General features: G+C 49.8%; 1 protein-coding gene across 3 annotated transcripts; it reads left to right on the top strand.

Moving 5' to 3' along the window:
• Positions 1-3: 3 nt before the first annotated feature.
• On the top strand, positions 4-23806 carry NIBAN3 (niban apoptosis regulator 3). Of its 3 annotated transcripts, none has more exons than XM_029053237.2 (16): positions 4-156; positions 2232-2383; positions 3694-3824; positions 5952-6086; positions 6482-6599; positions 7187-7354; positions 8906-9021; positions 9376-9465; positions 10356-10518; positions 11742-11932; positions 17864-18022; positions 18157-18273; positions 18374-18481; positions 20028-20139; positions 20838-20942; positions 22584-23806. In XM_029053237.2, exons 1-16 carry the CDS (start codon positions 101-103, stop codon positions 23030-23032), a joined length of 2370 nt encoding a protein of 789 aa, XP_028909070.1. In that variant the 5' UTR covers positions 4-100; the 3' UTR covers positions 23033-23806. The 3 variants fall into 3 exon arrangements, with proteins under 3 accessions (XP_028909070.1, XP_028909071.1, XP_028909072.1); XM_029053238.1 differs by lacking the exon at positions 4-156 and adding an exon at positions 1505-1867; XM_029053239.1 differs by lacking the exons at positions 4-156; positions 2232-2383; positions 3694-3824 and having other exon boundaries at positions 6001-6218.
• Positions 23807-27918: the final 4112 nt, after the last annotated feature.

Below are 27918 nucleotides of genomic sequence, written 5' to 3'. Positions count from 1 at the left end.
GGATTAGAACCCATGACTTTATGACCTCCAGGCCCGTGCTGTATCCACTACGCCATGCTGCTTCAAGGTCACAGCAGAACAAGGTCCCCAAGAGCAGTCAATGAAATCCAGTTACGGAGGGCCAGTTTTTCCCTGTTTCCGGATCCGCTCGCCGAGGTAAGATCCAGCTTCCCCAGGTATTTCCACGGAACATCTGTGTCCGAAGTGGTTGACCCTCCCCAGGTGGCTTCCCTCAACTCTTCCAAAGTGGATGTCCTTAACCGTTCCCCCTCAGGGCATCCTTGGAAGGAGAGACTGGAAAGAAGTGGCAGATGGCACAGAAGAGGGTGGAGGCCGATGACCATCATCGTCACTGTTGTCAGTAATATTAAGCATCTACTGAGTGCAGAGCACTGGGAGAATACAGTAGAAAGGCATGATATCTGCCCTCAAGGAGCCGGCAGTCTCTAGAGTGAAACGGGCAGAGCCAGAGTGTATGTGTACAGTGGAAACAAGAGGGCACACATAAACTTAGAATAACAGTAATCAAATAAATATGACAAAATTTGTAAGGAAATGGAGTCAAGAAACCAATATGCACATGAATGTGGATGAAAAAGGATGTAGCAACCAGAGGTGGGTAGGGAATAGTGAGGGAAGGCCTGCTGGAGGAAGTGTTTTGGTTTTTCTTAAGCAGGACTCTAAAGATAGGGAGGGATGTGGTTTGGTGGATTTGAGCGGGGGAAGAGTTGTAGATGGGGCTGGAAGGGGGGGAAGCCTTGAGCGATGGGAGAGAGATGTTAGGAGTTTTGCGTGGAAGGTGTGAGGAGTGCGAGCTGGGGCCCGGTGGGAGAAGACAGCGGAAAGGTTGATAGGTGATGGAGAGCCTTGAAGCACAAATTCAGAAAGTCCACACGAGGATGTATTCTCTAAGAAGAAATCCAGTGGGAAAGAAGAGGCCAACCAATGTGTACAAGGGCCAGGTCTCATGTCCGGGTATCTGAGATCCCCTTTTCTGAACTGGACATTTCCAAGATTTTGATCTCATTTTTCCCTCCACCTTTGGTTCATCACGTACTGAGCTCCTCGTGTGCAGAGTACTTGTGTCGGTTGCCTGCTCTGTGCAGAACGTGAATTATTGCGAAACACTGTGTCAGGTCCCTGGGAGTGTACGATCAAAGCAGCAGACACGGTCCCTGCCCTCGTGGAATTTACAATCTAAAGGAATCTAATCTAGAAGAGTAGAAGGTCAACTAGCTCTTTTGTGTGTGTTATTTATTAAGCACTTACTATGTGCCAGGAGCTGTTCTGAGCGCTGGGGTAGATACAAGGTAATCAGGTTGGATACGGTCCATGTCTCACGGGAGGCTCACGGTCTTCACCCTGATTTTACAGATGAGGGAACTGAGGCACGGGGAAGTGAAGCGACTCACTGAAGGTCACGCAACAAGTGGCAGAGCCGGGATTAGAACCCAGGCCCTTCTGACTCGCAGGCTTGTGTTCTATCCACTAAACCATGCTGCTTCTCTATAGTATAAAGGGGAATTCTTCCTGCCTCTGCCTGTCACGAGAGCTCCTTTTTTTTACTGCCTTCTGGAAGATCTCGAATCTATATTCTGCAGAAACATCTGTCTTTGGAAACTGTTTTTTCTAACCGGAACTGAAAACAAGAAAACAGGTGCAGGGTGGAGCCCGCGAGGTATTTTCCTAAAGAGGTGTCAATACCACAAACGCGGCACAGTTCTCCGTTTCACAAACAGGCTAGATTCCGAGCTGCTCGGTCCATCACTGGATTCTGTCCTCCTAGCTTCTGAGACTTCCCTTCTCTGAGTCTCTGTGGATGGGGGTGGCATAGGAGGAGGAAGCTGCGGACTTAGAAGTGCAGGAGGTGAGTGAGGAGATGTGGTGAGGGTTTGTTTGGGTGGCTACTTTCTCAGCATTCGGTGTAACCGAGCCCCACGATGACAACGTCCTCTTTGCAGCCAAAGGTTTGGGTGAAGACTGGTGAGAGGGTGTACTCTGCCATCTAGGGATCTTAAAATGGGAGGCCTGGAAAGCGCAAAAGAAGAGCAGGGCGAAATGGTCTTGTCCCCGTGATCTCTGGTCCCTGTCCCGGTTGAAGCCTACCTGCTGGATGGAGCCTCCTAGCTAGCCTCCTCTGAGCCTATTAAAGCCAGAGATTTTGGGGAGCGGCGGCAGGGTCCCCAGCTGCTGGACCAGAAAGAAAAGGTTCGCGCATTTGTGCGTTTCAGCTACGGATCAGAAGGTGGCTCCGAGACAGGAGGGGAATATCTCGGTAACCTTCAGGATCCTCTCTGCCGGAGGGGAAGAAACTGCCAGAGGAGCCGTATGGGCGGTCAGAGTTCGCGACTCCTAGATGAGCGACAGCGACGGTACCTGAGAGGTAAGGTCAGGCAGAGCGGGGTGGTGAGGGGGACGACCCGATACTTGCTCTGGACCCACTGAGGCTCAGCGTGCCAAAGTCTGAGGCTAAATGAACCGGGGTGGTACTGAATCGGAGCTAGGGTTTCCAGTTCCTGCAGGGTATCAGCCCCGGGCCCGGGCCGGGCGTTTCACCGCTTTGAGCTCTGTGGTTTCGAGAGGGGAAACGCCAGAGAGCGAGGGCATAAGCCGTTTGAGTTGCTAGGGGAACAGAGCGGGAGACTGACCTGTTTATCTTGGGCAGACCCCTATAGCCAGTGTCCACTACCACTGGGTGCAGTGCAATGCACTGTGCTAAGTACCTGGGGAAAGTATAACAGAAGCTTACTTACTGTGTGTCTTGCCTTGGACCAAGTGGCTGGTGTGTGCAGAACACTTTACTGGCCACCGACTGGGTGCGGAGGCCGGTACTGGGCTCCTACTGCGTGCAGTGCCCCAGTACAGAAAGAGAAGCAGCGTGGCCTAGTGGAAACAGCCTGGGCCTGGGACTTCCCTGCTGCGTGACCTAAGGGCAAGTCACTTCGCTTCTCTGGGACTCCATTTCCTCATCTGGAAAATGGGGATTCAATGACTGTTCTCCTTCCTACTTAGACTGCGGGCCCTACGCGGGACAGGGACTGATTCCAGCTTGACTAACTTGTTTCCACCCCAGCGCTTAGTCCAGTGCTTGGCACATAATAATTGTGGTTTTTATTGAGCACTTACTAACATTATTAGTGTGTAACTGATGCGTAGAGTATGCAGAACACCATATTGGCTGCTTACTGGGCGCAGAGCACTGGGGGCAATCCATAGAAGTGGAAGACATGGTCCCTGTCCTCAGGGAGTTTACAATCTGGGAGCAAGGGAGAAAATATAGATCTGGTCCCAACAAAAATAAGCCCAAAATGATTAAAGTGGAATAAATAAATTGTCACCTAAGTGCTAAGGGTGACTGACTAGGGTGGTGAGGTATTAGTTTGTGGGGGCAGGCCTCTGGGAGGAGGTCATTTTTCTGGAAGGGCTTGGAAAGCGGGAAGGGCTGGGGTCTGGTGAAAGGGGAGGGAGTTCCGAACAGAGGGATGGCTGCGTCCAGTGGGTGGGAGACAAGATGGTTGAGAGTGAGAAACCGTCGGGGAGGTTAGCTGGGGTGTCGCAGGAGAAAGTAGAGAGGTGTGGGCCCATACCCGACCCAGAGCGGTGAAACAGCCATGCGTGAGCCTGGTCGTGGATTTTTGCCCCTTCATTCCTTGGCCGCTTCTTTGGGACATTTGTCCTACTTTCTCTTTGTAGGCCGGACGGTTGCTCTGGCCAGGAACTTCATGCCGTATTACCGAAGGCACCTGGCTTCCGTCTTTCTGAGAAAGATCTCCAGGGAGCTGGATCCACAGGGCCAACCGGGCCCGCAGCTGATGCAGAGAAAAGTGAGTGTCGGCTTTATCGGGGAGGGGTGGCTGGGGGCGGCGGGAGGCACCAACCCTTTCCCAAGTGTGGATCAGCTGTTTCCCCTGGAGGGCCACTAGCCCCACTCTGTGGCAGCTGGATCTTGTTGAGAGGGTGATTCCCAGGGAGAGGGCCCCTCCTACCTAATCTTTCTCCGCTCTCTAAATCCGTAGCTGAAAAGCTGTGGCTCTGGATTGAAAAAGCCACTCCACAGCCTGGTTAGCAGTAGAGATTCATTCATTCAATAGTATTTATTGAGTGCTTACTATGTACAGAGCACTGTACTAAGCGCTTGGAATGAACAAGTCGGCAACAGATAGAGACAGTCCCTGCCGTTTGACGGGCTTACAGTCTAATCGGGGGAGGCGGACAGACAAGAAGAGAAGAACAATGGCAATAAATAGAGTCAAGGGGAAGAACATCTCGTAAAAACAATGGCAACTAAATAGAATCAAGGCAGTGTACAATTCATTAACAAATAAATAGGGTAATGGAAAAATATACAGTTGAGCGGACGAGTACAGTGCTGTGGGGATGGGAAGGGAGAGGTGGAGGAGCAGAGGGAAAGGGGGAAAAGAGGGCTTAGCTGTGGAGAGGCAAAGGGGCGGTGGCAGAGGGAGTAGAGGGAGAAGAGGAGCTCAGTCTGGGAAGGCCTCTTGGAGGAGGTGAGTTTTAAGTAGGGTTTTGAAGAGGGGAAGAGAATCAGTTTGGCCGAGGTGAGGAGGGAGGGCGTTCCAGGACCGCGGGAGGACGTGGCCCAGGGGTCGACGGCGGGACGGGCGAGACCGAGGGACGGTGAGGAGGTGGGCGGCAGAGGAGCGGAGCGTGCGGGGTGGGTGGTAGAGAGAGAGAAGGGAGGAGAGGTAGGAAGGGGCAAGGTGATGTAGAGCCTTGAAGCCTAGAGTGAGGAGTTTTTGTTTGGAGCGGAGGTTGATAGGCAACCACTGGAGTTGTCTAAGAAGGGGAGTGAGATGCCCAGATCGTTTCTGCAGGAAGATGAGCCGGGCAGCGGAGTGAAGAATAGACTGGAGCGGGGCGAGAGAGGAGGAAGGGAGGTCAGAGAGAAGGCCGACACAGTAGTCTAGCCGGGATATAACGAGAGCCCGTAGCAGTAAGGTAGCCGTTTGGGTGGAGAGGAAAGGGCGGATCTTGACGATATTGTAAAGGTGAAACCGGCAGGTCTTGGTAACGGATAGGATGTGCGGGGTGAACGAGAGAGACGAGTCAAGGATGACACCGAGATTGCGGGCCTGAGAGACGGGAAGGATGGTCGTGCCATCCACGGTGATAGAGAAGTCTGGGAGAGGACCGGGTTTGGGAGGGAAGATGAAGAGCTCAGTCTTGCTCATGTTGAGTTTTAGGTGGCGGGCCGACATCCAGGTGGAGACGTCCCGGAGGCAGGAGGAGATGCGAGCCCGAAGGGAGGGGGAGAGGACAGGGGCGGAGATGTAGATCTGCGTGTCATCTGCGCCGAGATTGTAGTCAAAGCCGTGAGAGCGAATGAGTTCACCGAGGGAGTGAGTGTAAATGGAGAACAGAAGAGAAGATTGCATGAGCATGAATGCGTCCCAGTGTTTCTCTCCCTCCAGCATGGGCTGGGCACAGTCAGGAGGGTCAGGCTGCCACAGGGCAAAACTTCGAGTCTTGCTACAGAGGGGCGGAGCACCTGCTGCTCTGCGGGGTCATCCAGTAAAACCCCGGGCATTCAACTGCGCTCTCAAAAATTCCACTGGCAGTGGAACTTTGTGCTACCCCAGAACAGACATGAGGCCGAATGTGCAGGTGGAGCTGGTGGAGCATGTCTGGCTCGTGACTCTCTGGGCGGTGGGCCAGGGGCTCCGTTTCTGCTCCGTTTCTCGGGGGCCGTTGGTGCCGCCCTCAACGACAGCTGCTCGCGAAACCAGTAACTCATCCGTGTCGAGAGCTAACCATAGCTCGGGGCCCTGATCCTAAAAGGCAGTGTGTCCCAGTGCAGTCTTGGTGTTTGAACACTGTATCCCTTTGGGGGATGGAGGTCAGGGGTGGGGGTGGGGAGCGCACAGAGGGGGAGGGCACCCCTTCGAGTCCCACCCGTTCTGGGACTGACTGGTTTTCTGCTTCTGACCTAGATCCAAGAGCCACCCAGGGCCCTTCTTCCCGAGGGAGTCCTGATCCATTATCATGGAGGGAGCAGCTCGAAATGGAAGGAGAGCTACTTTGTTCTGCGGGAAGACTTCTCCCTTGAATGGTTTGGTAGTAAAGAGGTAACCGTGCTGGCTTGGGTCCTGTTCATTGGAGCCAGAGCTGAAGGCCGTCTTGCCTGACCCTTCTGATTCCCAGGGGGCTGCCTGATGAGAAATGTCGGTTTCTCTCCAACACCGCCTGTGGATCCCCAGGTGCAAGGATCAATTCTTCCTCGTGCACTTTCTGGTCTCCCCGCGAACCCCTCCCTGGAAGCTCCTCAGAGCTCTCTCCATGGATTTACCCTTGTGGGATTCCTGCCGCCCGACTGCGAAGTTTGTAGCGCTCGTTGTGAGTGGCGGGGGAAGAAGCCCAGACTTAGCCTCTGGCTCACTGGCTTCTAAACTGCCCCCCGACCCCGGAAAGTCTGAATAAGAAAAACCTTCTCTGAGAGGGCTGTTTTGGCTGTCTTTCTTAGGGCCAGGGAAAGGGTTGTGAGCCCAGGGGATCCACTGCTCTAACTGGGTACACCCTGGTGACCTCAGGGAGAGACTATATCAGCTTGGTGGTGGACAGTGTCTGCCAGGGCCTGGGAGGTAAGTTTCTGTTGTCTGCTGCTGAATAACGAGTCCGGGAGTCTGGACCCCTGGGTTCCATTCCCAGCTCTGTGGGCTGCTGGGGAACCTCAGCAAAGTCACTCAACTGCTCTGTGCCTCTTCTGTCATCCAAAAATTGAGGAAATAAACCCTGCCTCTCCTTACCTCACAGGGCTAATGTGCGGATAAAATGAGGTCACGGACAAGAAAGCCCTTTCGGGGAATGAAGGTGGGAGCCCTGTGTGGGTCAGGGACTTTGTCCAACCTGATTTGCTTGTACCCAGTGCTTAGTACAGTGCCTGGCACATAGTAAACGCTTAACAAACACCACAATATTGTTATTATTATCAGTCAGTCAGTAGGATATGGTGAGTGCCTACTGTGCAGAGCACTGCACTCTGCCTTTGGGAGAGGACAGCAGAGGTAGAAGACACCATCCCTGCCCTCAAGGAGCTTACAATGTAGTGCATTCAAGGTGGGATTGGTTTTAGGGTTCTCAGAGGCCAGGATCAGCCTCATTGGTGTGACTCAGAGGATCACCAGAACGTAGGCTAATCAAACTACCCAAATTTCTCCTTCTTTTTCAGGAGATCCTTCCCAGTGGGGCCCAGACCCCATAACTGAGCCGCCCATGCCATTTTCCATCTATCTCTACCATCCCTTCCGGCAGCACTTCTGCTTCTGCATGGCCACGGCCGAATCCCAGCACAGCTGGAAATGTGCCCTAAGCGAGGGGATAAGACATCGCAGCACAGGTACCTACTCTTAAGGAGCTATTGCTTCAGGCCGGGGCCCCTGAGGCGAGACCTAAAGTGGACGGGGTCTCGGGGCCGTCAGTTTCAAGACTCTTCCTCCAGCTGTTTCCGCCTCACCTTTTTGCCTTCTTCGCCCCTTGCTTTCCGCTTTGCACTCCACTCCTCCCGAGCCTACCTTCCAACTCTACCTCCCCCTTAATTCTCCTGGCTCTACCCCCTTGCCTATGCCCTTCCCCCAGCCTGGAACTCCCTTGGCTGTCAAATCTGCCAGACCGCACCCCTTCCCACCTTCAAAGCCTGCCTGAAAACCCACCTCTTTCAGGAGATATTCCTCAGTTAAAACCCCACTCGCTGATCAAGTCATCCCAGCAGCTTCTGGGTGACTCAGTCAACCAATCAATGAGATGTATTAAGTACCTACTGTGTGCAGAACATCCTACTAAGCGCTCAGGAGAGTGCAGTACCACAGAGTTGGTCGGCACGTTCCCTGCCCACGGTGAGCTTACGGTCTAGAGGGTGATGGGAGAACTCTCAGGACTGAGGCTCACCCGTCGTTCTTGACAGGAGACTCCATCACCCTTCTCCCCGTCATCGGTTATTCCACGTATCCAATTCTTTCTTCATTTATTGTTGACATTTTTCTGTTTTCAGTCTTCTCTTTCTTTTCCCTCTCGTTTCCACCACGTGTACGCTCTCTGTGTCTGTCTCCACCATTGGATTGTAAGCTCCAGGAGGGCAGGGATTATGCCTTCTACTTCTGTGGGATGCTCCTAAGCACCCAGTATAGTGCCCTGGGCCCAGTAGATGCCCAATTAATGTTGCCACTGCTGCTCTCTCAGGTGGGTTAGTGACATTGACTCTGAGAACCCACCGAAATCCCTTGACCGGAAAAGGTTGACCCCGTTCACAATCAAAGAGACAATCAAAGGTAATTATTAGTGCTTACTGTGTGCAGAGCACTGTACTAAGCTCTTGGGAGAGTACTCTATAAAAAGAGTTGGTAGATACATTCCCGAGAGGCTGTTCTCTGGGTGTCTACCCTGTGCAGAGCACTGTACCAGGTGCACGTATTAGCGGTAGAAGATGCAATCCCTGCCCTTGCACAGAGTACTAGTTTCTACTTCTGGCATAAGCTCCTTGTGGGCAGGGAACAGGTCTACTAACTCTGTTGTATTGCACTCTCCCAAACGTTTAGCCCAGTGCTCTGCACGTAGTAAGCTCTGGATCGAGCATGGGCCTGGGAGGCCAAAGGACCTCAGCTCTAATCCTGGCTCCACTACTTGTCTGTTGTGTGATCTAGTCGCTTCACTTCTCCGTGCCTCACTTACCTCATCTGTAAAATGGGGAGTGAGACTGTGAACCCCAGGTGGGACAGGGACTGTGTCCAACCTAATTAACTTGTATCTACCCCAGCGCTTAGAACAGTGCCTGGCACATAGTAAGTACTTAAATACTGTAACAAAAGCAAGAACACCATTGATGATGATGATGAGTAAGCTGCTTATGACCAGAGGCTGTGTGTGGTTGCACTGACTGGGATTTGGGGTTCAGTTTTGCAGAGAAGGAAATCTCTTGATGTAGAGGCCTTCCTGGACGCCGTGCAGTTTTACAGGCAGGAGAAAGGCTGCTATGGAGTCGATGATCTCCTCCTGGGGACGGAGCCAGAGGTTGGTAAAGCCTGCCCCCGGTCGGTCTCTTCCACCCCGGGTTCTAATCCTGGCTCCGCCTCGTGTCTGCTGTGTGACCTTGGGCAAGTCACTTCACGTCTCTGGGCCTCAGTTACCTCGTCTAGAAAATGGGGATTAAGACTGTGAGTCCCATGGGGGATAGAGACTGTGTCCAACCTGATCAGCTTGTATCTACCCCGGTGCTTAGTGCGGGGCTTGGCACATAATAAGCGCTTAACGAATACCACAGTTATTATTATCATTACACTGAACTGGCCAAGGCCCCGGCTGGTGCCTCGTCCAAGGAGCTGGATCTATTACTGACAGAAAGATTTCTGCTTCCTCTTGGCCCAGATTCTCACTAACCTGCTGATGGAAGATTTGCTGCCCGTGCTGCAGGATCAGAACCTACCTCCTCTCCAGGGGTTGGCCAGCAGGTGGACGGTGAGTCCCTCCCAACTCTCCTTGTCATTTGAGATATGCAGGCTCAGACCTTCGTAAGTTTCAGGTCCTGCCCGGAGAAGTCTCATTTGCCCGGGGCCCTTTCCCCTGCTTGGTCTGGCAGATCTGCTGGGGGACAGAATTCCAGGTCCCTCGTCAGCATCAGAGCCCGCCTGGAAAGCCATTTCCTCCAGAAAGCCCTCCTTGACTAATCCCCGCCTCCTCTGGCATCGCCTCTACCAGCAGCCATCCTTAGCACTTGTGCAGATCACTTTATTTCTTCCCCTTACTTGTTCATTTTTGCCTACTTTTGTTGCTATCACTTAACCTGTATGGTTTTACTCCCGTTCCCACTGTGTGGATGGAATCTGCGTCTGCCTGTCCAACCCATCCCCGCCACGCACCCCATGAGGCCGTAGACTCCTCGAAGACAGGGACCGTATCTCTATTACGACTACTAGAGAAGCAGGATGGCCTAGTGGAGAGAGCACAGGCTTAAGAGTCAGAGGACTTGGGTTCTAAACCTGGCTCTGCCGAATGGTTGCCGTGCGACCTTGGGCAAATATCTTATCTGTGCCTCAGTTTCCTCAACTGTAAAAGGGGGATTCGATATCTTTTCTCCCTCCTACTTAGACTTAGATGTGAGCCCCGTGTGGGTCAGGAACTGTGTCCAACCTGATTAACTTGCATCTTCCCCAGTGCTTAGAACAGTGCTTGACCCAAAATAAGCACTTAAATACCATAATATTACTCTATGCTCCAAAGTGTCAGTCCAGTGTTCTGAATTCAATAAATACCAACCACCGACTGATGGATTGAGTGGACTGTGTTTGGCCTGTGTAACGTTTTTGCTCTCTCTTCTTGGTGCCTGTTGATTCTCACTGGTTGTCCAGTTCCTGGAGGAGGTTTACACCCTGGTCCTGGCACAGATCTCTGATGAGCTCCAAGATTTTCAGAAGGAAAAAGAGGAACTGCACAGAGAGTTGGAAAAGAAGATTCGCCCCGATGTGGGTGAGATGTTGGCCCTGAGGAATCACATAGCTCAGCAGCTACAAAGTGAGTGGGAGGTGGTGGGCTGGTTTCTGCTCTTTTTATTTTTTTGATGGTATTTGTTAAGCACTTACTTTGTGCCAGATACTGTTTTAAGTACTGAGGTAAATACAAACTAATCAGGTCGGACCTAGTCCCTGTCCTACATGGGGCTCACGGTCTTAATCCCCATTTTACAGATGTTAACTGAGGCACAGAGAAGTTAAGTGACTTGCCCAAGATCACATAGCAGGCAAGTGGTGGAGCCGGGATTAGAACCCAGGTCATTTTGACTCCCAAGCCTGGGCTTTATCCACTAGATCACATTGCTTCTCAATCAGGTACTGCCAAGACCATTAGCCTGCATCATATTCTTCCCCTCGTGGCCTGTAGGCAGCTCAGACTGTGTGTGTGTGTGTGTGTTTGGCATTTTGCCCTTCATCTCCAAGGACCATCAATCCTTGGTATTTGAGCACTTACTATGTGCTGAGAACTATTCTAAGTGCTTGGGAGAAATACAGTTCAGTAGAGTTGGTAAATACGATCCCTGCCCTCAAGAAGTATCGTCGGGCTTCGTCTCGACATGCTGTAAGCCCTTAACACAATGCTGCCAGCAAAGCCCCCTATCACCCTGGGGGGAGGGGGGGAGGGCGGAAGGAAGGAGGGGGCAGAAGGAGGGAGGGGCTGGGGACAACAGGAAGCTGGTAGCCCAACCACTTCCTGGAAATGCTGCCCGAAGGCTGAGATACTCCTCCTGTCGGGACCCAGCCCAGCCCTCTGGAGAAAGGCCCAGATGTTCACACATCTGCTGTGTGAACGCTGTGTGGGGAAGTCACTTCGCTTCCCCGTGCCTCAGTGACCTCATCTTTAAAATGGGGATTAAGACTGTGAGCCCTCTGTGGGGCAGGGGCTGTGTCCAACCTGATTATCTACCCCAGCGCTTCGTACAGTGCCTGGCAACATAGTAAGCGTCTAACAGATACCCGAAAAAAAGTGGGTGAAGACAATAGGACCGGCAGACCAGGAAGCATATGTGGTGCTCAGAGACTAAATATAGTTGTTTTCGTACTTGAAAAAATCGACACTAATGGGGAATCAATCAATTAATTGTCTTGAGTGCTTACTGGGGGCAGAGCACTGTACTAAATGCTTAGAAGAGTACTGTGTAACGGAGTTGATAGACACATTTACCGGAGTTTCTGTTCGACGCGGAGGTGCTTGTCTGACTGTGTGGTTTCTCGTGGTTTCAGGGATGGTGCGTGGCCCAGCTGATGGGTGCTGCTGCCGGGAGGTGGATCCCATGCTGGGAGGGATTGGGGATAAATTGCTGAGCCCCATTAGCACCGGGATGTGCATGGTGCGCCTGATTTTCACCAGGCGGATAGACCAACTGCTCAGAAACTTGCAAAATGTTCACTCTGTCAGAGTGTTGAAAGAGGAGGTAAGTGGTGGTTTGGGAGTAGAGTTGCCTCTTCCGCTGCTACTCTGTGTGGCAGTTCAGGCCCAAAGCTCTAGATCTGGGGGCTAAATTTCCCTCCACCCACCCCCCGACAGCTCACCGACACTGTGCTGAGGCTTGCTACGGGCTGCAAGAACCAGGAATTCATTTCCCTAGCCTCAAACTGTCAGAGTCCCCTGTAATCTCAAGGTAATCTCGGTTTTATATAGTCCTGGGTGAAATGCTTCCCAGATGGACATCCCCAAGATTACTCAGGTAGATCACCACCATCATTATGTGAGGCAATTATAAAATGCAATCATTCAATTGTATTTATTGAGTGCTGACTGTATGCAGAGCACTGTACTAAGTGCTTGGGAGAGGACAATGAAACAGATACATTCCCTGCCCACGGCGAGTTTTCAATCTAGAGGGGGAGACAGATACCAATACAAATAAAAAAAATTATAGATAAGTGCTGTGGGGCTGGGAGGGGGAACGGATAAAGGGAGAAAGAGCGACGTAGAGAAGGGGAAAGGAGGGCTTAGTCAGGGAAAGCCTCTTGGAGGAGATGGGCCTTCAATAAGACTTTGAAGGGGGAAGAGTCATCGTCTGTCAGATTTGAGTAGGGAGGACATTCCAAGCCAGAAGCGGAATGTGGGCGAGGGGTCGGTGGCGAGACAGATGAGATCAAGGCACAATGAGAAGGTTAGCTTTAGAGGAGCAAAAAGTAGGGGCTGGGTTGTAGTAGGAGGGTAGTGAGGTGCGGTAGGAGAGGGCAAGGTGATGAAGTACTTTCAAGCCAATCCAGCTACCATCTGCAAAGTTCTCCCTGAGCTAGGATCTGGGGTTCCCCAAATCTTTCCAAGTTATTTCTCTGTCTCTGAGCCTTAGCCCTGGGCTCAGGGATTGCCTCAGTTTCCCCACAAACCCTCCTGCCACCCAGCCTAGGGTCCACGGGTGTTCCATACCCCAGGTTACCCCAGTTCCCAAACCGGCACCAGTTTGGCTGCTGCAGTGATGTCATCAGGTCAGGGGACATCCCCTTTCACCTGTCTCCTTCCCTCTCTAGGGTGGGGGTGGTCTGGAAGCCGGGGGCGGCCCGCCGGCCTCTCTCTTTCTCTCTCTCCTCTCTCTCTCTCCCATCCCGTCGGCTGTCATCTGAGGATCAGGCTGGTCCCAGGGGTGGCCATGCGGTTTTCCGGTACGGTTCAGATCTGATGGTTTACATATCCCAGAGACACCAGTGCTAGATGGTGAGCTCCTCAAGGGCAAGACTCACGTCTACTGTCTGTTGACCACTTCCCCCGCCCCCAAACACTCCCTCCAATGCTCTGCACAAAATAAGGTCTCAATAAATACCATTGATTGATGGAGAGGCACAATATTAGCTCTCAGAGGTGTAGCTAGACCACCACAGGATGGGACAGTCTTCTATGATCACCCACTCTAGAAGCCTCGGTATTTATCTTTTGAGACTCAAAGGGTGGAGTCTTAGCTCAGTCTTTCCAAATATATTAGGGTTCATGTCCTGGTGCAGACAGGCGACTGGGTGTGCCTCATTTTTGAGGTTATTGCTTGCAGCGGGGAAGACATTTCAGGCAGTGAAATGGTGCTTCTGCTAGCACTCTGAAGACTGGGATTCAGAGAATTAGGGTCTAGAGAACAAATTACAAGAAATCAATTGGGGGAACCATGAACTGAGCCTCAGGAGGAGGAAATGAAGGCTGAGGGAAGTGAAGAGTTTTTTAAAAATTTTTTTTTTTACCAGATGTCACATCTTTGTTCTGCTTTTTCAATGGCTGCAAAAACTTAGGAGGAAAAGTTCAGCTTGTCACCCAGTGGCTCTGCTCCAGAAAGGCACAAGCATTGTTTTTCAGGTCCCAACAACTACATACACACCTCCTTCGACCTGGCTCTTAACCTGGCTTCTTCCTCTTCCTGAAGAAGTAGTCGAGAGGTCTCTCGGGGCAGGGCTTGGGACTGGGCCCTGCTTAGGTCTAACAGAGCACAGTAATGACAGGCAGAGTCGTCCTTACAATCCAAGAGTTAATCCTCCGTGGGCACCCTGAAGGGACAATTACATAGCACAGTGTACTTGTTTCTGTCATAATTTGTGATTCCACTTCATGTTTGGCTAGAACATCATAGGGAAATTAGGGGACATTTGTCTGGCAACACAAGTCTGGTGGGTTATGGCGTGCGAAGGCATTGGAAGAAATGGCTTGTTTGAATGCACGCCTGTGCGTGTGCAGAACAAATGAGTACTGCAGCACAAATTGTCCTTAACATGGGGTTTTTCGGGGGCACAACACTTTGAGTTAGAGGAGGTGTATTGACAGACAATGCTAATCCCCGAAAGTGACACGGGTATTGTTCCTGATACTTCAGAAAGAGCTTGTCCCTGTTTCTGAGAAACACTCTTTGCCAGTAGTGCTATTTTTTTTTAACGGTATTTAAGTGCTTACTATGAGCCAGGGACTGTACTAAGTGCTGGGGTAGATATAGGCTAATCAGGTTGGACCCAGTCCCTGTTCCACATAGAGTTTACAGTCTCATTCCCCATTTTATAGATGAGGTAACTGTGGCACAGAGAAGGTAAGTGAATTGCCCAAGGTCACACTGCAGACAAGTGGTGGAGCCGGGATTACAACCCATATCCTTTTGACTCCCAGGCCTGTGCTTTATCCACTAGACAATACTGCTTCTCTATTGAATTTTAGTACTGGTATTTTTTTTTTTCAGCACTCTCTCACCCCCACATTAATCTTGGCACAAAAACCTCTCCCTTCCTCTGGTCTTCAACCTTTGAAGTATTTTGACTGACTTGAATAGAGCTATTAAAAATTTGTTTCAATTTAGCATTAGCACTGAACAATAAGACATCTGTAGCCTGTTAGCACAAATTGCCTTTTTGCTGAATAGGTTGCGAAAGGTTATACTTTGAAAGTTACACATTTACATATGTAGCCATAAAAAATCAAATTCAATTTTTTTTAATTATCAGTACATATTTACATTACTAGCTGATCATGTAATTATCCACTCATGGATACAAACTCACCACCGGGGGGGAAATCCTCTATACTTATTGTGATTTTATTACCATTTTAAAATATGTGTATGTTGTTTTTGGTCAATTTTTTTGGATATTGCAAACATTAATTCACCTAAGATTATTTACCTTGGGAACTCTACTTTGTACAGTGCTCTTTGGCTTAACACTCTGTTTTTCACAGAATCGATTAAGAGTGCTAACTGGGATGTGGTGGAATAATTTCCAGCCTTTGGGAGAGTCCAGTCTTGAATAAATTTGGCATTTTTATCAACTGGAATTGAGAGTAGGTTCGTCAAATTAGGAAGCGATGTTGAAGTACAGTGCTCTGTGCACAGTAAGCACTCAGTAAATACGTTCGAATGAATGAATTGGGTCAAGTTTTCATCTCTTTGGAGGACAGGAATGCCATTCAAAATTCCCTAGACAAATTAGGCGACGGGTCCTATGAAGACAGCGAGGACTTCAGTAGAGTCAAGGATGTGGCAATACATTTAGGAAACAAAAAGAAGCTACTTCCATCATCCCACCCCCAGAATGGGGGAATAGGCTAGACACAAGAACAATAAAGCTGAAAAAACTTGGGGAGATCATAATCAAAAGAAACTGAATAAGTCAACAATGTTGGGTCAGCATTAAAAAAAAACCCAACCCAACAGGGTGCTGGAATGTATGAACAACAGAACTCTGACTAGGGGTTATTTGGAGGCAAGGGGAAGGAGCCAGAGGAGAGGTTGAAGACCATTCAGTCCATCAATAGCAGTTGTTGAGCCCCTACTATGTGTGGAGGATTGTATTAAGCACTTGGGAGAGAAGAGAATTAATAAACCTGATCCCTGCCCTCAAGGAGCTTACAGTCTTGCAAAGGATACAGACACCCAAGTTACAGATAGGAAGAAATAATAGGGTGCACATAAGATGCGTACATAAGGACTTCAGGGACTGAGAGTACTTGAATGTGGCACAGGAGGGCTGAAGAGGCAATTAGGGGGATGTGGGGAAATTGATCAGGAAAGGCCTCGTGGAAGAGGTGAAATTTCAGAAGGGCTTTGAAGACGGAAGAGCAAGGAGTCTGTTGGATAAGAAGCGGAAGGAAGTTCCAGCTAGGAGGAGGATGTGAGCAAGAGGTTAGCAATGGGAGAAATGAGAAGGAGACATAGTGGGTAGGTTAGCTTGAGAGGAACGAAGAGTATGAGCTGGGGTATAGTGGGAGATCTTAGAAATTGGATTACTAAGAGAGAGATGATTGAGTGCCGTAAAGGAGTTTCTGCTTGATGGAAAGAGTATGAGGCAACCACTGGAGGTTTTTGATTAATAGGGAGATATAATAATAATAATGTTGGTATTTAAGCGCTTACTATGTGCAGGGCACTGTTCTCAGCGCTGGGGTAGACACGGGAATCAGGTTGTCCCACGTGGGGCTCACAGTCTTAATCCCCATTTTACAGATGAGGTAACTGAGGCACAGAGAAGTTAAGTGACTTGCCCACAGTCACACAGCTGACAAGTGTGTGCAGAGCATTTAAGGAAAATGAAGCGGGCAGCTGAGGGAAGTATGGATTGGGGTGGGGAGGTCTGCGAGGAGGCTGATGTAATAGTTTAATGGTTAAATATGACAAGTACTTGGACCAGCGAGGAGGCCGTTGGATGGAGAAGAAAGGACGGATCCTGGAAAGGTTGTGGAGGAAGAGTTGACAGAATTTGACTGAATATGGGGGTTAAAAGAAAGGGAGGAGTCAAGGATAATGCTTTGAAAGGCAGAGAGGATAATAGTGTGGTCAACTGTGATGGGAAGACTGTCTTGCCTAGTGGAAAGAGCACAGAATTGGGAGTGAGGGCACCTAGATTCTAGTCCCGGCTCTGCCACGTGTCCATATGTGACCTTGGGCAAGTCACTTAACTTCTCTGGGCCTCAGTTGCCTCATCTGTAAAAGGGGATAAAATACCTGTTCTCCCTCCCCCTTAGACTGCGAACCCCATGTGGGACAGGGACCGTGTCTGATCTACTTCAGCTTAGTGCAGTGTTTGGGACATAGAGCTTGATAAATACCACCATCATTATTTAGAGGATCTGGGAAGGAAAGATGAATTTTCTTTTGGACATACTGAGCTTGAGGTATCGGCGGGACTTCCAAGTAGAGATGATCTGGAGGGTGAGATGCGAGATTGCAGGGAAGGCGAGAGGTCAGGGCTAGTGAGGTAGATTTGCGAGTCATCCTCATAGAGGTGGTAATTGAAGCCATGGGAATATGTCTTGAGCGTCCACTGTGTGCATTGAACTGTACTCTATGAGAACTAATTCCATGTGCATCGCCCCGCCAGATTAGGAATTGTTTAAATCCTGGAACTTTTTTGTTTTTTAGGGTATTTGTTAAGCGTGTACTATGTGCCAGGCACTGAACTAAACACTGGGGTAGATACAAGGTAATCAGGTTGGACCCAGTTCATGTCCCACGTGGGGCTCACAGTCTTAATCTCCATTTTACAGATGAGGTAACTGAGGCCCAGAGAAGTGAAGTGACTTGCCCAAGGTCACATAACAGACAAGTGGCAGAGACAGGATTAGAACCCAGAAGCTCTGACTCCCAGGCCCATGCTCTATCCAATAGACCAGGGTACCACCCTTATCCTGATGGAGTTGGATTTGGGGAACCGTGATTGCCCTGTCAGTGCCCCTGCACGAAGGCTGAACTCTATGGGAGCAGCGTATAGGACTTCAAGGAGAGATTTGGCTTTTGCAGCCCAACAGTCAGGCGGGGCTGGAAATTTCTCTGGGCTCCAGGCAAAGATATTTTCCTGGTGATAGGGTTCTTGAGGCGGGAGATGGCCTGGTGGAGGAGAAGGATTCGGATCACTTCCCCCTGTTGATCTTGCCTTAGATTTGTTCACTATCGGCGATGCCCTGGGATTCCGTGCTGATGCGGCCATGCTACAAGAAGGCAGAGCTCTACTGGAGCAGTCTGCAGGGCTTCAAGGAGAGATTTGGCTTCTGCGGCACAACGAGCTTGGTCCTCGGGGCTCAGGATCTCATGCAGCAGGTACTGTGATTGGGGAAGGAAGTTTAGGGTGGCAGCAGGGGAAGGCACCCTCCAGAGATGGGCTAGTGGAAAGAGAGAGAGAGAGAGGGAGCTCAAGAAACTTCATCAAATCTCAGTGGCTCTTCCATTTGTAGCTGCTGGAAAATTCAGTCTACACATTCCAGCAGCTCTCAGATCGGCATCTGAATTCAGCAATCAACAGAAGCCAGGTCACTCAGGTCCTGGAGAAGGTGAAAGGTCGGGTGTTGAAGGTAATAAGAAGGGGGTGGGGTGATGGATGGTGTGGGGGTGGGTGTGTGTTTGTGTGTATAAAACACCATCCTGATGGTCTATCCCTTGGCTGTTTTTCAGAAGTTTGACTCTGACAGCAGTTTTGCCCAGAAGCAGTTTGTTGAGGAATGGGTGATCCAAATTTTTTCTCCCTTCCTGCTTAGGAGCCTGGAGACAAGCTGTAAATTGGTGAGCATGAAGCCAAGGAGACATCTCCTGGGAATTAACATAATAGTAACAATAATAATAACAGTACTTGTGGTGTTCATTAAACATTATGTGCTAAGGACTATACAAAGTGCTGAGGTAGTTACAAGATAATCAGGTTGGACACAGTCCCTGTCCCACCTGGGGCTCACAGTCTAAGTAGGAGGGAAGACCAGGTATTTCATCCCGATTTTACAGATGTGGAAACCTGGGCACAGAACAATTAAGTGACTTGCTCAAGGTCCCAAGCAGGCAAGTGGAGGAGCCTGAATTAGAACGCAGGTCCTCTGACTCCCAGGTCTGAGCGATTTCCACTAGACCATGCTGCTTCTCAGTTAATGACATTTAAGTGCTTACTTAGATACGATATAAGAAAATTGGACATAGTGCCTGTCCCACATTGGCCTCACGGTCTAACTGGGGTCTTGAATCCCCATTTCTACAGAAGAGGAAACTGAGGTGCAGAGAAGTTACGTGACTTGCCCAAGGTCACACAGCAGGCAAATGGTGGAACCGGGATTAGAAGTCAAGTCTCCTGAGTCCCAGGGCTGTGCTCTTTCTACCAGGCCGCACTGCTTTATACCCACTAACCATCCCACACGCCAAGAGCCAGTGGAGAGTAGCTCATTGCTGACTGACTTCTTTCCTGCTCTTTTCTACCATTTCTCCTTCTCCTCCTCCTCATTCTCCTAGGTAGTACTTAGTAGTACCCATTGGGTGCAGAGAAAATGTACTGGACACCTACTGTACTAGACGTTTAGGAGCATTCAGTAACAGCAGAAGACAGTCCCTACCTTCAAAGACTTTGCAGTCTAATGGGGGAGCCAGGCAGACACACACAGTATACATGCAATAGGAACAAGAGTAAGTGCAAAGATATAATTGGTAATGGCTAAAGTAAGCAAAAAATGAATAAATGAATTGAGAGGCATGTGAGTGTTAAACATGGCCAATGGGATGACCTGACTAAGCGAGGTGGTGATTCACTGAAGAAAGACTCCTGGGGGAGGTGGGATTTTAGGAAGGTTTTGAAGGCAGGCGGGGATCATGTCTATTAACTCTTGTACTCTCCCAAACTCACAGTACAGTGCTCGGCCCACAGTAAGCTCTCAATAAATACCACTGATTGATTGAGTTCTTGACCTCCACAGCTGGGAACTCAGAGGGACCCTGACTCCCCAAGTCCCCACAGTGCTGGAACCTGTGACTATAATCAGTGGTATTTATTGAGTGCTTACTGCATCCAGAGCACTGTATTAAGCGCTTGGGAGAGTACAGTACAACAGAGTTGGTAGACACGTTCCCTGCCCACAATGAGCTTAGAGTCTAGAGGGATATAACCTCCCCCGAGAGACTACTAACTTTATGGAAAAAAAAGTGGATGCTCTGTTAGAGCACCAAGAGTTGTTTCAGACTCGGGCTGCTTTGGGGAGGGATTGCCGTTCTCCTAAGACACTTGCCAACAATGAAAATGCTGATTGCACATTCTCCTGAAACTCATTCAAATCCCCTGCTGATTCATGATTAGGAACTACCGAAGTATGAGAAGTACATATTTGCCGATTACAGCAACGTTATCAGTGTCAAGACCATTTATGAGGATTTGGTTCTGGGTGTTCTGCAGCGAAGAGTCGGCAGAGGTGAGCAGCCGGGATGTGGTCAACAATCACGCCGGTCCTCGTGTTACCACTCCCAACTGTGGAATGAGCTCAAGATTCCAGGGGTGAAATCTCACTCTTCATAGCCAGTTCTTCCTTCCTTCCTGTCTTACTTAAACACCTGATGCTGCCACTCAGCATTCTGATCCTAGTCGCCACTTGCCACTTAAGCCGTAAAAGGTTTGATTTGCATTGGGAAAGGAAGGGGAGGGAAGAAAGAGGACTTAGAATGATACTGCAAATCTGTAGAGCAGTTTAGCATTTTAGTGATCTCATTTTATCCTCCCACCATTCCTGTGAAGTCGAGGGAGGTTGGGATTTTACAGGTGAGGTAACTAAGGCCCAGAGAGGTAAAGAGATATAGGTCACACAGCAGAGTTGGGACTGGAACTCAGGTGTCTGGACTCCCAGACTGTGCTCTTACCCGTAGCCCATTCTGTCTCCCAGTGAGCCAACGAGTCTTTCAGAACGTCAGCATCAGTTCCCGTGACTGTTAGAATCTTCTCACAATAAGCTACTATCCCGTGGGAGAAATGGAAAAGGACGAGACGGTGTTTCCACAGGGTGTATCGATCAGGTATCTGCTAGATCAGCTACAGCAGGAAGGCGGACAAAACCTGTCACCACAGTCAGTATATTCTTCCCAACTCTTGTCTCAAGGCAGTCCTCTCTCTTTTTAGGTCTGAAAGTGGCTTCGGGTTGGAACAGGCCAATACTGTACGGGGACCTGGGGAATGCGAACAGCCTGACCTGCGAGGCAGTTCCGTGGAGCCAGACTGAAACAGGTGACAGCCCCCCCCCCATCTTCCCCTATTGTGAGCCCTGTCCCCACTCAAGACCGTGGAGTCCGTCTGGGTTCTGAGAGTCAACATCGCCAACCCATCTGAGAGGAGGTGGTCATTGTCATCCTCATCGTGGTCCAGGGAAAAGAGCTAGGCTCTGGGGTTCAGCAGACCTGGGTTCTAGTCCTGACTCTGCCCGGAGGCGGCTCACATGGGCCAAGACAGCACATGTCCTTCCAGTGTACTGCAGCCTTGCCTGTCCATTGGCAAGTTGCCCCCCACCTCCAAGCCCCAGGAGGAACATGACTGACAAGGACCAGAGAGTGCAAGGGGGCAGCTACACAAGCCACTAGCACTAGAATCGATTCCTCTGCGTGAATTCTCAGTCCTTGTGGATTGAGACTTGCCTGTAGTGTCCCTACTGTACGCAGAGCAGTGTACTAGGCTTTGGGAGCCTTCAGTAAAAGATTAGAAGATCGGGTCTCTGCCCCTGAGGACTTTACAGTACAATGGAGGCAGGCAGGCACAGATTACATGCAGCGTGGCTTAGTGGAAAGAGCACGGGCTTGAGAGTCAGAGGTCATGGGTTCTAATCCCGGCTCCGCCACTTGTCAGTTGTGTGACTTTGGGCAAGTCACTTAATTTCTCTGTGCCTCAGTTGCCTCATCTGGAAAATGGGGATCGACTGTGAGCCCCACGTGGGACAACTTGATCACCTTGTATCTACCCCAGCGTTTAGAACAGTGCTTGTCACATAGTAAGCGCTTAACACAATACCATCATTATTATTATTATGCAGTCGATGGGAACAAAAGAGAAAACATGGATCCAACTGGCAACAGCAAAAGGAAGCCGGAAAGGAATAAATAAATAAATGAATAAGTCATGAGTGCTGACTGTGAGGAAGTGGGGGTTAGTCAGGGAAGGCCTCCTGGAGGAGGTGGCTTGTTAGGAGGGCTTCGAGTGGGAGGAGGATTGTGGTCTGGCTGCTGTGGTCCCTGGTGTATCCGCGCCCATTTAGATTGTGAGCAGAGGTTGGAGACCCATCCGGATTGATCGATTTTTTTCTACTTACTCTGAGGTTAGTGGAGTACTTTGTACACTGCAAGACCTTCTGAAAGGTATTATTATTGATGATAATAACAATAATGATGAGATGTAACGTGGGGCATAAGAACATAAGCAATACCCTCCCGGTTTAACTCTACGGCCTATCCAGTAGACCAGGACTCTGTCTCCAACAGTGGCACCAGGATGCTTGGGGAAGCGTGTGCTGGTGGCCCTGTAGATATCCATCCTCAGGGTGAGGAAAGAACCATCTAACATCCCTAATTCTTCCAGTACCTGACTCATCCCTAACCTACTTCCATGAACCTCTTCAGCTAACGGACATTTCATTCAATAGTATTTATTGAGCGCTTACTATGTGCAGAGCACTGTACTAAGCGCTTGGGATGAACAAGTCGGCAACAGATAGAGACAGTCCCTGCCGTTTGACGGGCTTACAGTCTAATCGACCGTGGAAAAAATTTCTGAGAGGGAGATGGTGGAACTAGGCATTTCTGGGGTTAGAAAGAGGGTGGTTGGAGGGAACTGAAAAGGGGCAAGATCGTATTGAACAACTTTGACTATCACCTGTGACAGGAACTGGGGGCATAACTCAGATAAACAACCTCAAGGACCAAGAAAAGAAACGAAAGACTGCAGGATTGCAAGACCAGTGTTCGTCTGCAGCGAGGAACCCCGGAACTGGACTTTCTCCCACGTGGCAGGAGTTCAAAGGAAACCAGCTCCAGAGCGAGAAGCAGCCAGAAGAAGAGAGTCCTCATGTTGCATCTCTTGGAGGCTACAGTTATGAAGTGTCCCCTGAGCAGGCAGCCCTGGGAAAAGAAGGCAGATCTAAGGAAGCAGCTGGTGAGGATCTGCAGCAAGGTCGAGGGAGGGTTGAGGTGCCACAGATGACGGAGGAGGAGCTTGATGAGATGGAAAGAACTGCCCTCTTGGAGCGCCTGACCATAGCCATGGAAATGGAAATCTTCCAGACAGATCTGCTGGAAATGGATCTCCATCAAGAAGCTGGGATCCCAAACTGAGTCTCTGAAAACAAGAGCAAAGGGGCAGATGATAGACAAACAGACCTGGCGGCTTGACCCCAGTGACATTGTAGTCGAGGCTATAGATCCAGGGCCAGCAGGTGAAGCGATGAAAATCAAGGGGAGATCGTATTGTAGGCTGGAGTCGTGTGTTTTGGAGCCATCACTGCAAGTCTGTTGTGGTGGGGATGGGGGCCACTTAGCCTAAATGAATGTGGTAATCCCCCTTCCCCCTCAATCTCTCTCTTTACCCCCCCCCCCCACCTATTTGTTCTACTTCTTGGTGATCTGGCAGGTCAAACTCTGAAATAATCCAGAGTGGATCCTACTCCTCCAAGAAAGAAAAAAGCACTAAAAGACTAACTAGTAGGAAAGGCATTGCTCTGACAGAGACAGCAGTACTTAAGTCAGGTAGAAATAGAGGCAGACGTAGAATCTCAAGGCCGACATAACGTTGGGGAGATTGACGGAGTAGCGGCAGCAATGTGACATGAATACAAGAGCATGAGAAATACCATTACTAGGCCAGAACACCGGTCACTGCTCTGTCTCCAACAACAGCATTAGGATGCATCTAGCCTCATGGTTCAGGACAGACCATCTAACAACCTAACTTTCCCTGTAGAAACCCAACGTGGACTTCTCGTCCGTGAACTTATCCAAACTGTTCTCCAACCTATGGATATTTTTGTGGTAACACATTCCATTTACTTACCGTCTGCTGCGGCAAGGTGTTCACTTCTGTTTGTCTTAAAACTGCCATTTCCAAGCGTTGATGTGACCCTTCTTGTCCTGGGGCGGCGGGATTTGGGGACCAAATTCTGGGGTTGCTCAAAATCTTCGAGCTCTTCAAATTCTGGGGTTGCTCTTCAAAATGAGAAGCAGCGTGGCTTAGTGGAAAGATCCCGGGCTAGGGAGTCAGAGGAAGTGGGTTCTAATCCCGGCTCTGCCACTTGTCAGCTGTGTGACTGTGGGCAAGTCACTTAACTTCTCTGTGCCTCAGTTCCCTCATCTGTAAAATGGGGATTAAAACTGTGAGCCCCACGTGGGACAACCTGATCATCCTGTATCTCCCCCAGCGCTTAGAACAGTGCTCTGCACATAGCGCTTAACAAATACCAACATTATTATTATTGTTATCTTGAAAGGAGCAGACCAAGAGGCCAAACTGAAAACAGAGCCAGGTCCTACAATTGGGAACACATCATTACAACAGGAGACAGTCTTTGTGATTATGCACGGGGTGGTAAGGATGGTTAAGGCACGCTTGGCCTTTTCAATCCTGCCCCCTCCTAGCCTTTGTCTTTTCAAAGTGAGGCATGCTAACTTCTAACCCTCCTTGAAGCAAAGGCTATGTGAAGAGCCTGTTGCTAAGAGGTGGGCTCCAAAACACAGGCCTTCTATGGGTTAAGTAAAGTGGGCAGCAGACATGCCCACAATGTGAAATCGTCCTTAGTGTATCAGTCTGTTCAGCCAGAGGGCAGGGCACACAGAGAGGATCTCATCATCGGTAGTGACAGAGAAGCAGCATAATAATAATAATGTTGGTATTTGTTAAGTGCTTACTATGTGCAGAGCACTGTTCTAAGCACTGGGGTAGATACAGGGTAATCAGGTTGTCCCACGTGAGACTCACAATTAATCCCCATTTTACAGATGAGGTAACTGAGGCATAGAGAAGTTAAGTGACTTGCCACAGTCACACAGCTGACAAGTGGCAGAGCCAGGAGTCGAACCCACGACCTCTGACTCCAAAGCCAAGGCTCTTTCCACTGAGCCACGCTGCTTCCCATGGCTTAGAGGATAGAGCACGGGCCTGGGAGTCAGGAGGATCTGGGCTCTAATCCCAGCTCTGCCACTTGTCTGTTGTGGATCCTTGGGCAAGTTAACTCACTTCTCTGTGCTTCAGTTCCCTCATCTGTAAAATGGGGATGAAGGTGGTGAGCGCTATGTGGGACATGGACTGTGTCCAATCCAATTACCTTCTATCTACCCTAGTGCTTGGCACACTGCCTGGCACACAGTAAGTGCTTAAGAAATACCACAATCATTATTATTCATTGTTGTTATTATTAGTGGCATCATCAAAAACACTATTGTTAAATTGTGGAATCTGAGATTATATGCATATATACATACACACACATACTCATACCCCGTTGCTTTACCACTTTGCTGTTCTCCACTGCCTTCCACCCTGTGCACTGAATACGTGTGTGTGTTGGGACGGGGGGCGGGGGGTGGAGGGGGAGGGAGATGATGTAATGTTCTAATAAGATTTTTAGCAAATAGTTTCCAAAAACTGCCACGATTTCAGTGCAGCCACAGGAATAGTGAGTTAGGAGAGACAGAATGAAAGAAACAAAGTTTTCTTTGAGAACTGCTGAATGCAGCAGGGCTGAAAAAAACAGAGAAAGTCATTCATCTCTCCCTTTTACAAACTTGCCTATGAGGCTAAAGGTGGTTGCTGTCTTACCAGAAAAGCTGATTAGCAGGATCCAAGGCTGTGACCCTGAAGCTAATTTAGCTTCACCTTTCTCGGGGGTGGGAGGAAGTGAGATTTATCAGTTTCTAAAATGTGGAAATGAGGTATACGATATCAAGCAGAGCTCCAAGCCAGAAATCTTTTGAAGAAATGTAATGGTGTTTTTGGTAACCAGAGCCATTTCCTCACAAGCTAATCTGCCAGAAAAGAAAAAAGCTCCAATGGTGAGAGGGTTAAAAAAAGGCCTGAGTGTTATAAAGGTCCTAAATATTTTTTTTAATAGAACTTTCTCTCACAAGGCAGCATGGCCTAATGGATAGAGTATGGGATTGAGAGTCAGGAGACCTGGTTTTCAGTCACAGCTCTGCCACTGGCCTCCCTCTGTGACCTTGGGCGAGTCACTGAACCAATCAGTAATCAGGATAAGGGAGACACGGGCATGTTTGAAGACAGAGGGGAAGGGGATGAAGGTGGTGGACAGGGAGAGGAGAAAGTGTGGGGGGATGGGGTTGGAGGCGCGGGGGAAGGGGGAAGATTTTGAAATCAGATGAGAGATTTCTCGGGTGATGGTCAAGGATGAGAGAGTGGATGTTGAGTGGGAGGGTACTTTGAGGAGCTCCTACCTGATGGATTTGATTGTTAACAAAATTGTTGGCAAAGTCATCAGGAGTGAAAGTCGGGGTGGGGGTGGGGGGAATGGGGGCGTGTGAGTTCCAGGAGGGAATGAAAGGCCTGGAATAGTTGGTGGGGGTAATGGAAATGAGACTCGAGGAGGGAGGATAAACAGTGATGCTGAGCAGAAGAGAGGGCAGAGTTTGGGCAGGTCAGGATGAATTTGAAGTGGTCGAAGTTGGCCCGGTGTTTGGATTTCCACCATCAGTGCCCTGTGTTACGAGGACAGGAGTGAAGGAAGCGCTCTCCGGGCCGTGGATGGTACACGATGGCAATTAGTAATTAGGGTGGCCGGTAGAGGTAGATGATGTGGACTTCAAAGGAAGGCAAGCTGAAGGATGGAGGGGGCGGGATGGTGCAAAAGCAGCATTTGGAGAGCGAGGAGCTGGCAGACTCCTCCCCCTTTCCCTGTTAGAGTAGGAGAAAGTGAGGTCCCCTTGGCAGAGAGTGACAGGGCAGACAGGTCTCTGTCAGGGCAAGGAAGACGTTGAGGACGAAGGGGAGTTTCCCCATGATAGTGCCAGGTTTGGGGTTCCACCACCACATATTGATGGGGTTATGGTGTGGGGGACTGGGAAGGAGGGGTGGGGATGGGTTGGATGGGAGCAAGCTGATGTGGTGCAAGGCTGGGGATGGGAGGTGATGGGAGAGGAAGACAAGGTTGTGGTGAACCGAGGGGGTGGTAGAGTCCTGAAACATCCAGGCTTCCCGTCTCTGATTCTGAGTGATCATTGTTTCTGGTCCCCAGGCCTGTGAGGATGCAGCTTCCCAAAGCTAACCTCTCCGGGCTCCAGCTTCTTCATTTGTAAAACGGGGGTGCTATCTGTTCTCCTCACCTCTTAATAACAATAAGATAATTGTGGTATTTAAGTGCTTTCTATGTGCTAGGAACGATAGAGTCAGATTTCTCTCTCTCTCACCCTGGGGTCACAGTCTAAGGGGGAGAAAAATAGCTATTTAACCACTCCATTGCCCCGCTCCGTTTTCAGATGAGGAAACGGAGGCATAGAGATGTTAAATGATTTGCCCAGGGTCACACAGCAGGCCAGTGGCAGAGCCAAGCTCCTGTCTCCCAGTCCCAGACTTTCTTCTCTGTATGGTTTACCGGATGGAGCACGGGCCCCCGGGAGTCAGAAGGTCATGGGTTCTAAACCTGGTTTCACTGCTTGTCTGCTGTGTGGCCTTGGGCAAGTCACTTTGCTTTTCAGTGCCTCAGTTCCCTCATCTGTAAAATGGGGATTAAGACCGTTACCCCATGCGGGACAGGGACTGTGTCCAACCGGATTGGCTTCTATCTACCCCAGCGCTTAGTACAGTGCTTTGCACCTAGTAAGCGCTTAGCAAATGCCATCGTTATTATCATTTGCTGCCGTTAAGAGGTTCGGAAAGTTTACACCCCCGCCCCAAAGCTCGCTTGCTCCTGCGACCTAGTGGCAAGAGCCCGGGCTTGGGAGTCAGAGGACGTGGGTTCTAATCCTGACTCGGTCACTTGTACTGCTGTGTGACCTCGGGCAAGTCGCTTCACTTCTCTGTTACCCCCTCTGCAAAATGGAGATGGGGACCGTGAGCTCCACGTGGGACGAGCCCATTACCTAGTACCCACCGCGACGCTTCGAACAGTGCTTGACCCCATAGTAAGGGCTTCCCAAACACCACCACCACCATCATCATTCATTCATTCATTCAATCGTATTTATTGAGCACTTACTCTGTGCAGAGCACTGTACTA

The sequence above is a fragment of the Ornithorhynchus anatinus genome, chromosome X2, assembly GCF_004115215.2.
Source record: "Ornithorhynchus anatinus isolate Pmale09 chromosome X2, mOrnAna1.pri.v4, whole genome shotgun sequence".
Classification (NCBI taxonomy): Eukaryota; Metazoa; Chordata; class Mammalia; order Monotremata; family Ornithorhynchidae; genus Ornithorhynchus; species Ornithorhynchus anatinus.
This window is presented reverse-complemented; position numbering and strand designations above follow the sequence as displayed.

Bases quoted from the DNA above. Each gene is read 5' to 3' on its own strand.
- NIBAN3 (XM_029053237.2), top strand. From the start codon at position 101: ATGAAATCCAGTTACGGAGGGCCAGTTTTTCCCTGTTTCCGGATCCGC. The intron at 18,274-18,373 runs GTAATAAGAAGG...GCTGTTTTTCAG, and splicing joins TGAAAGGTCGGGTGTTGAAG to AAGTTTGACTCTGACAGCAG. The intron at 18,482-20,027 runs GTGAGCATGAAG...ATTCATGATTAG, and splicing joins TGGAGACAAGCTGTAAATTG to GAACTACCGAAGTATGAGAA.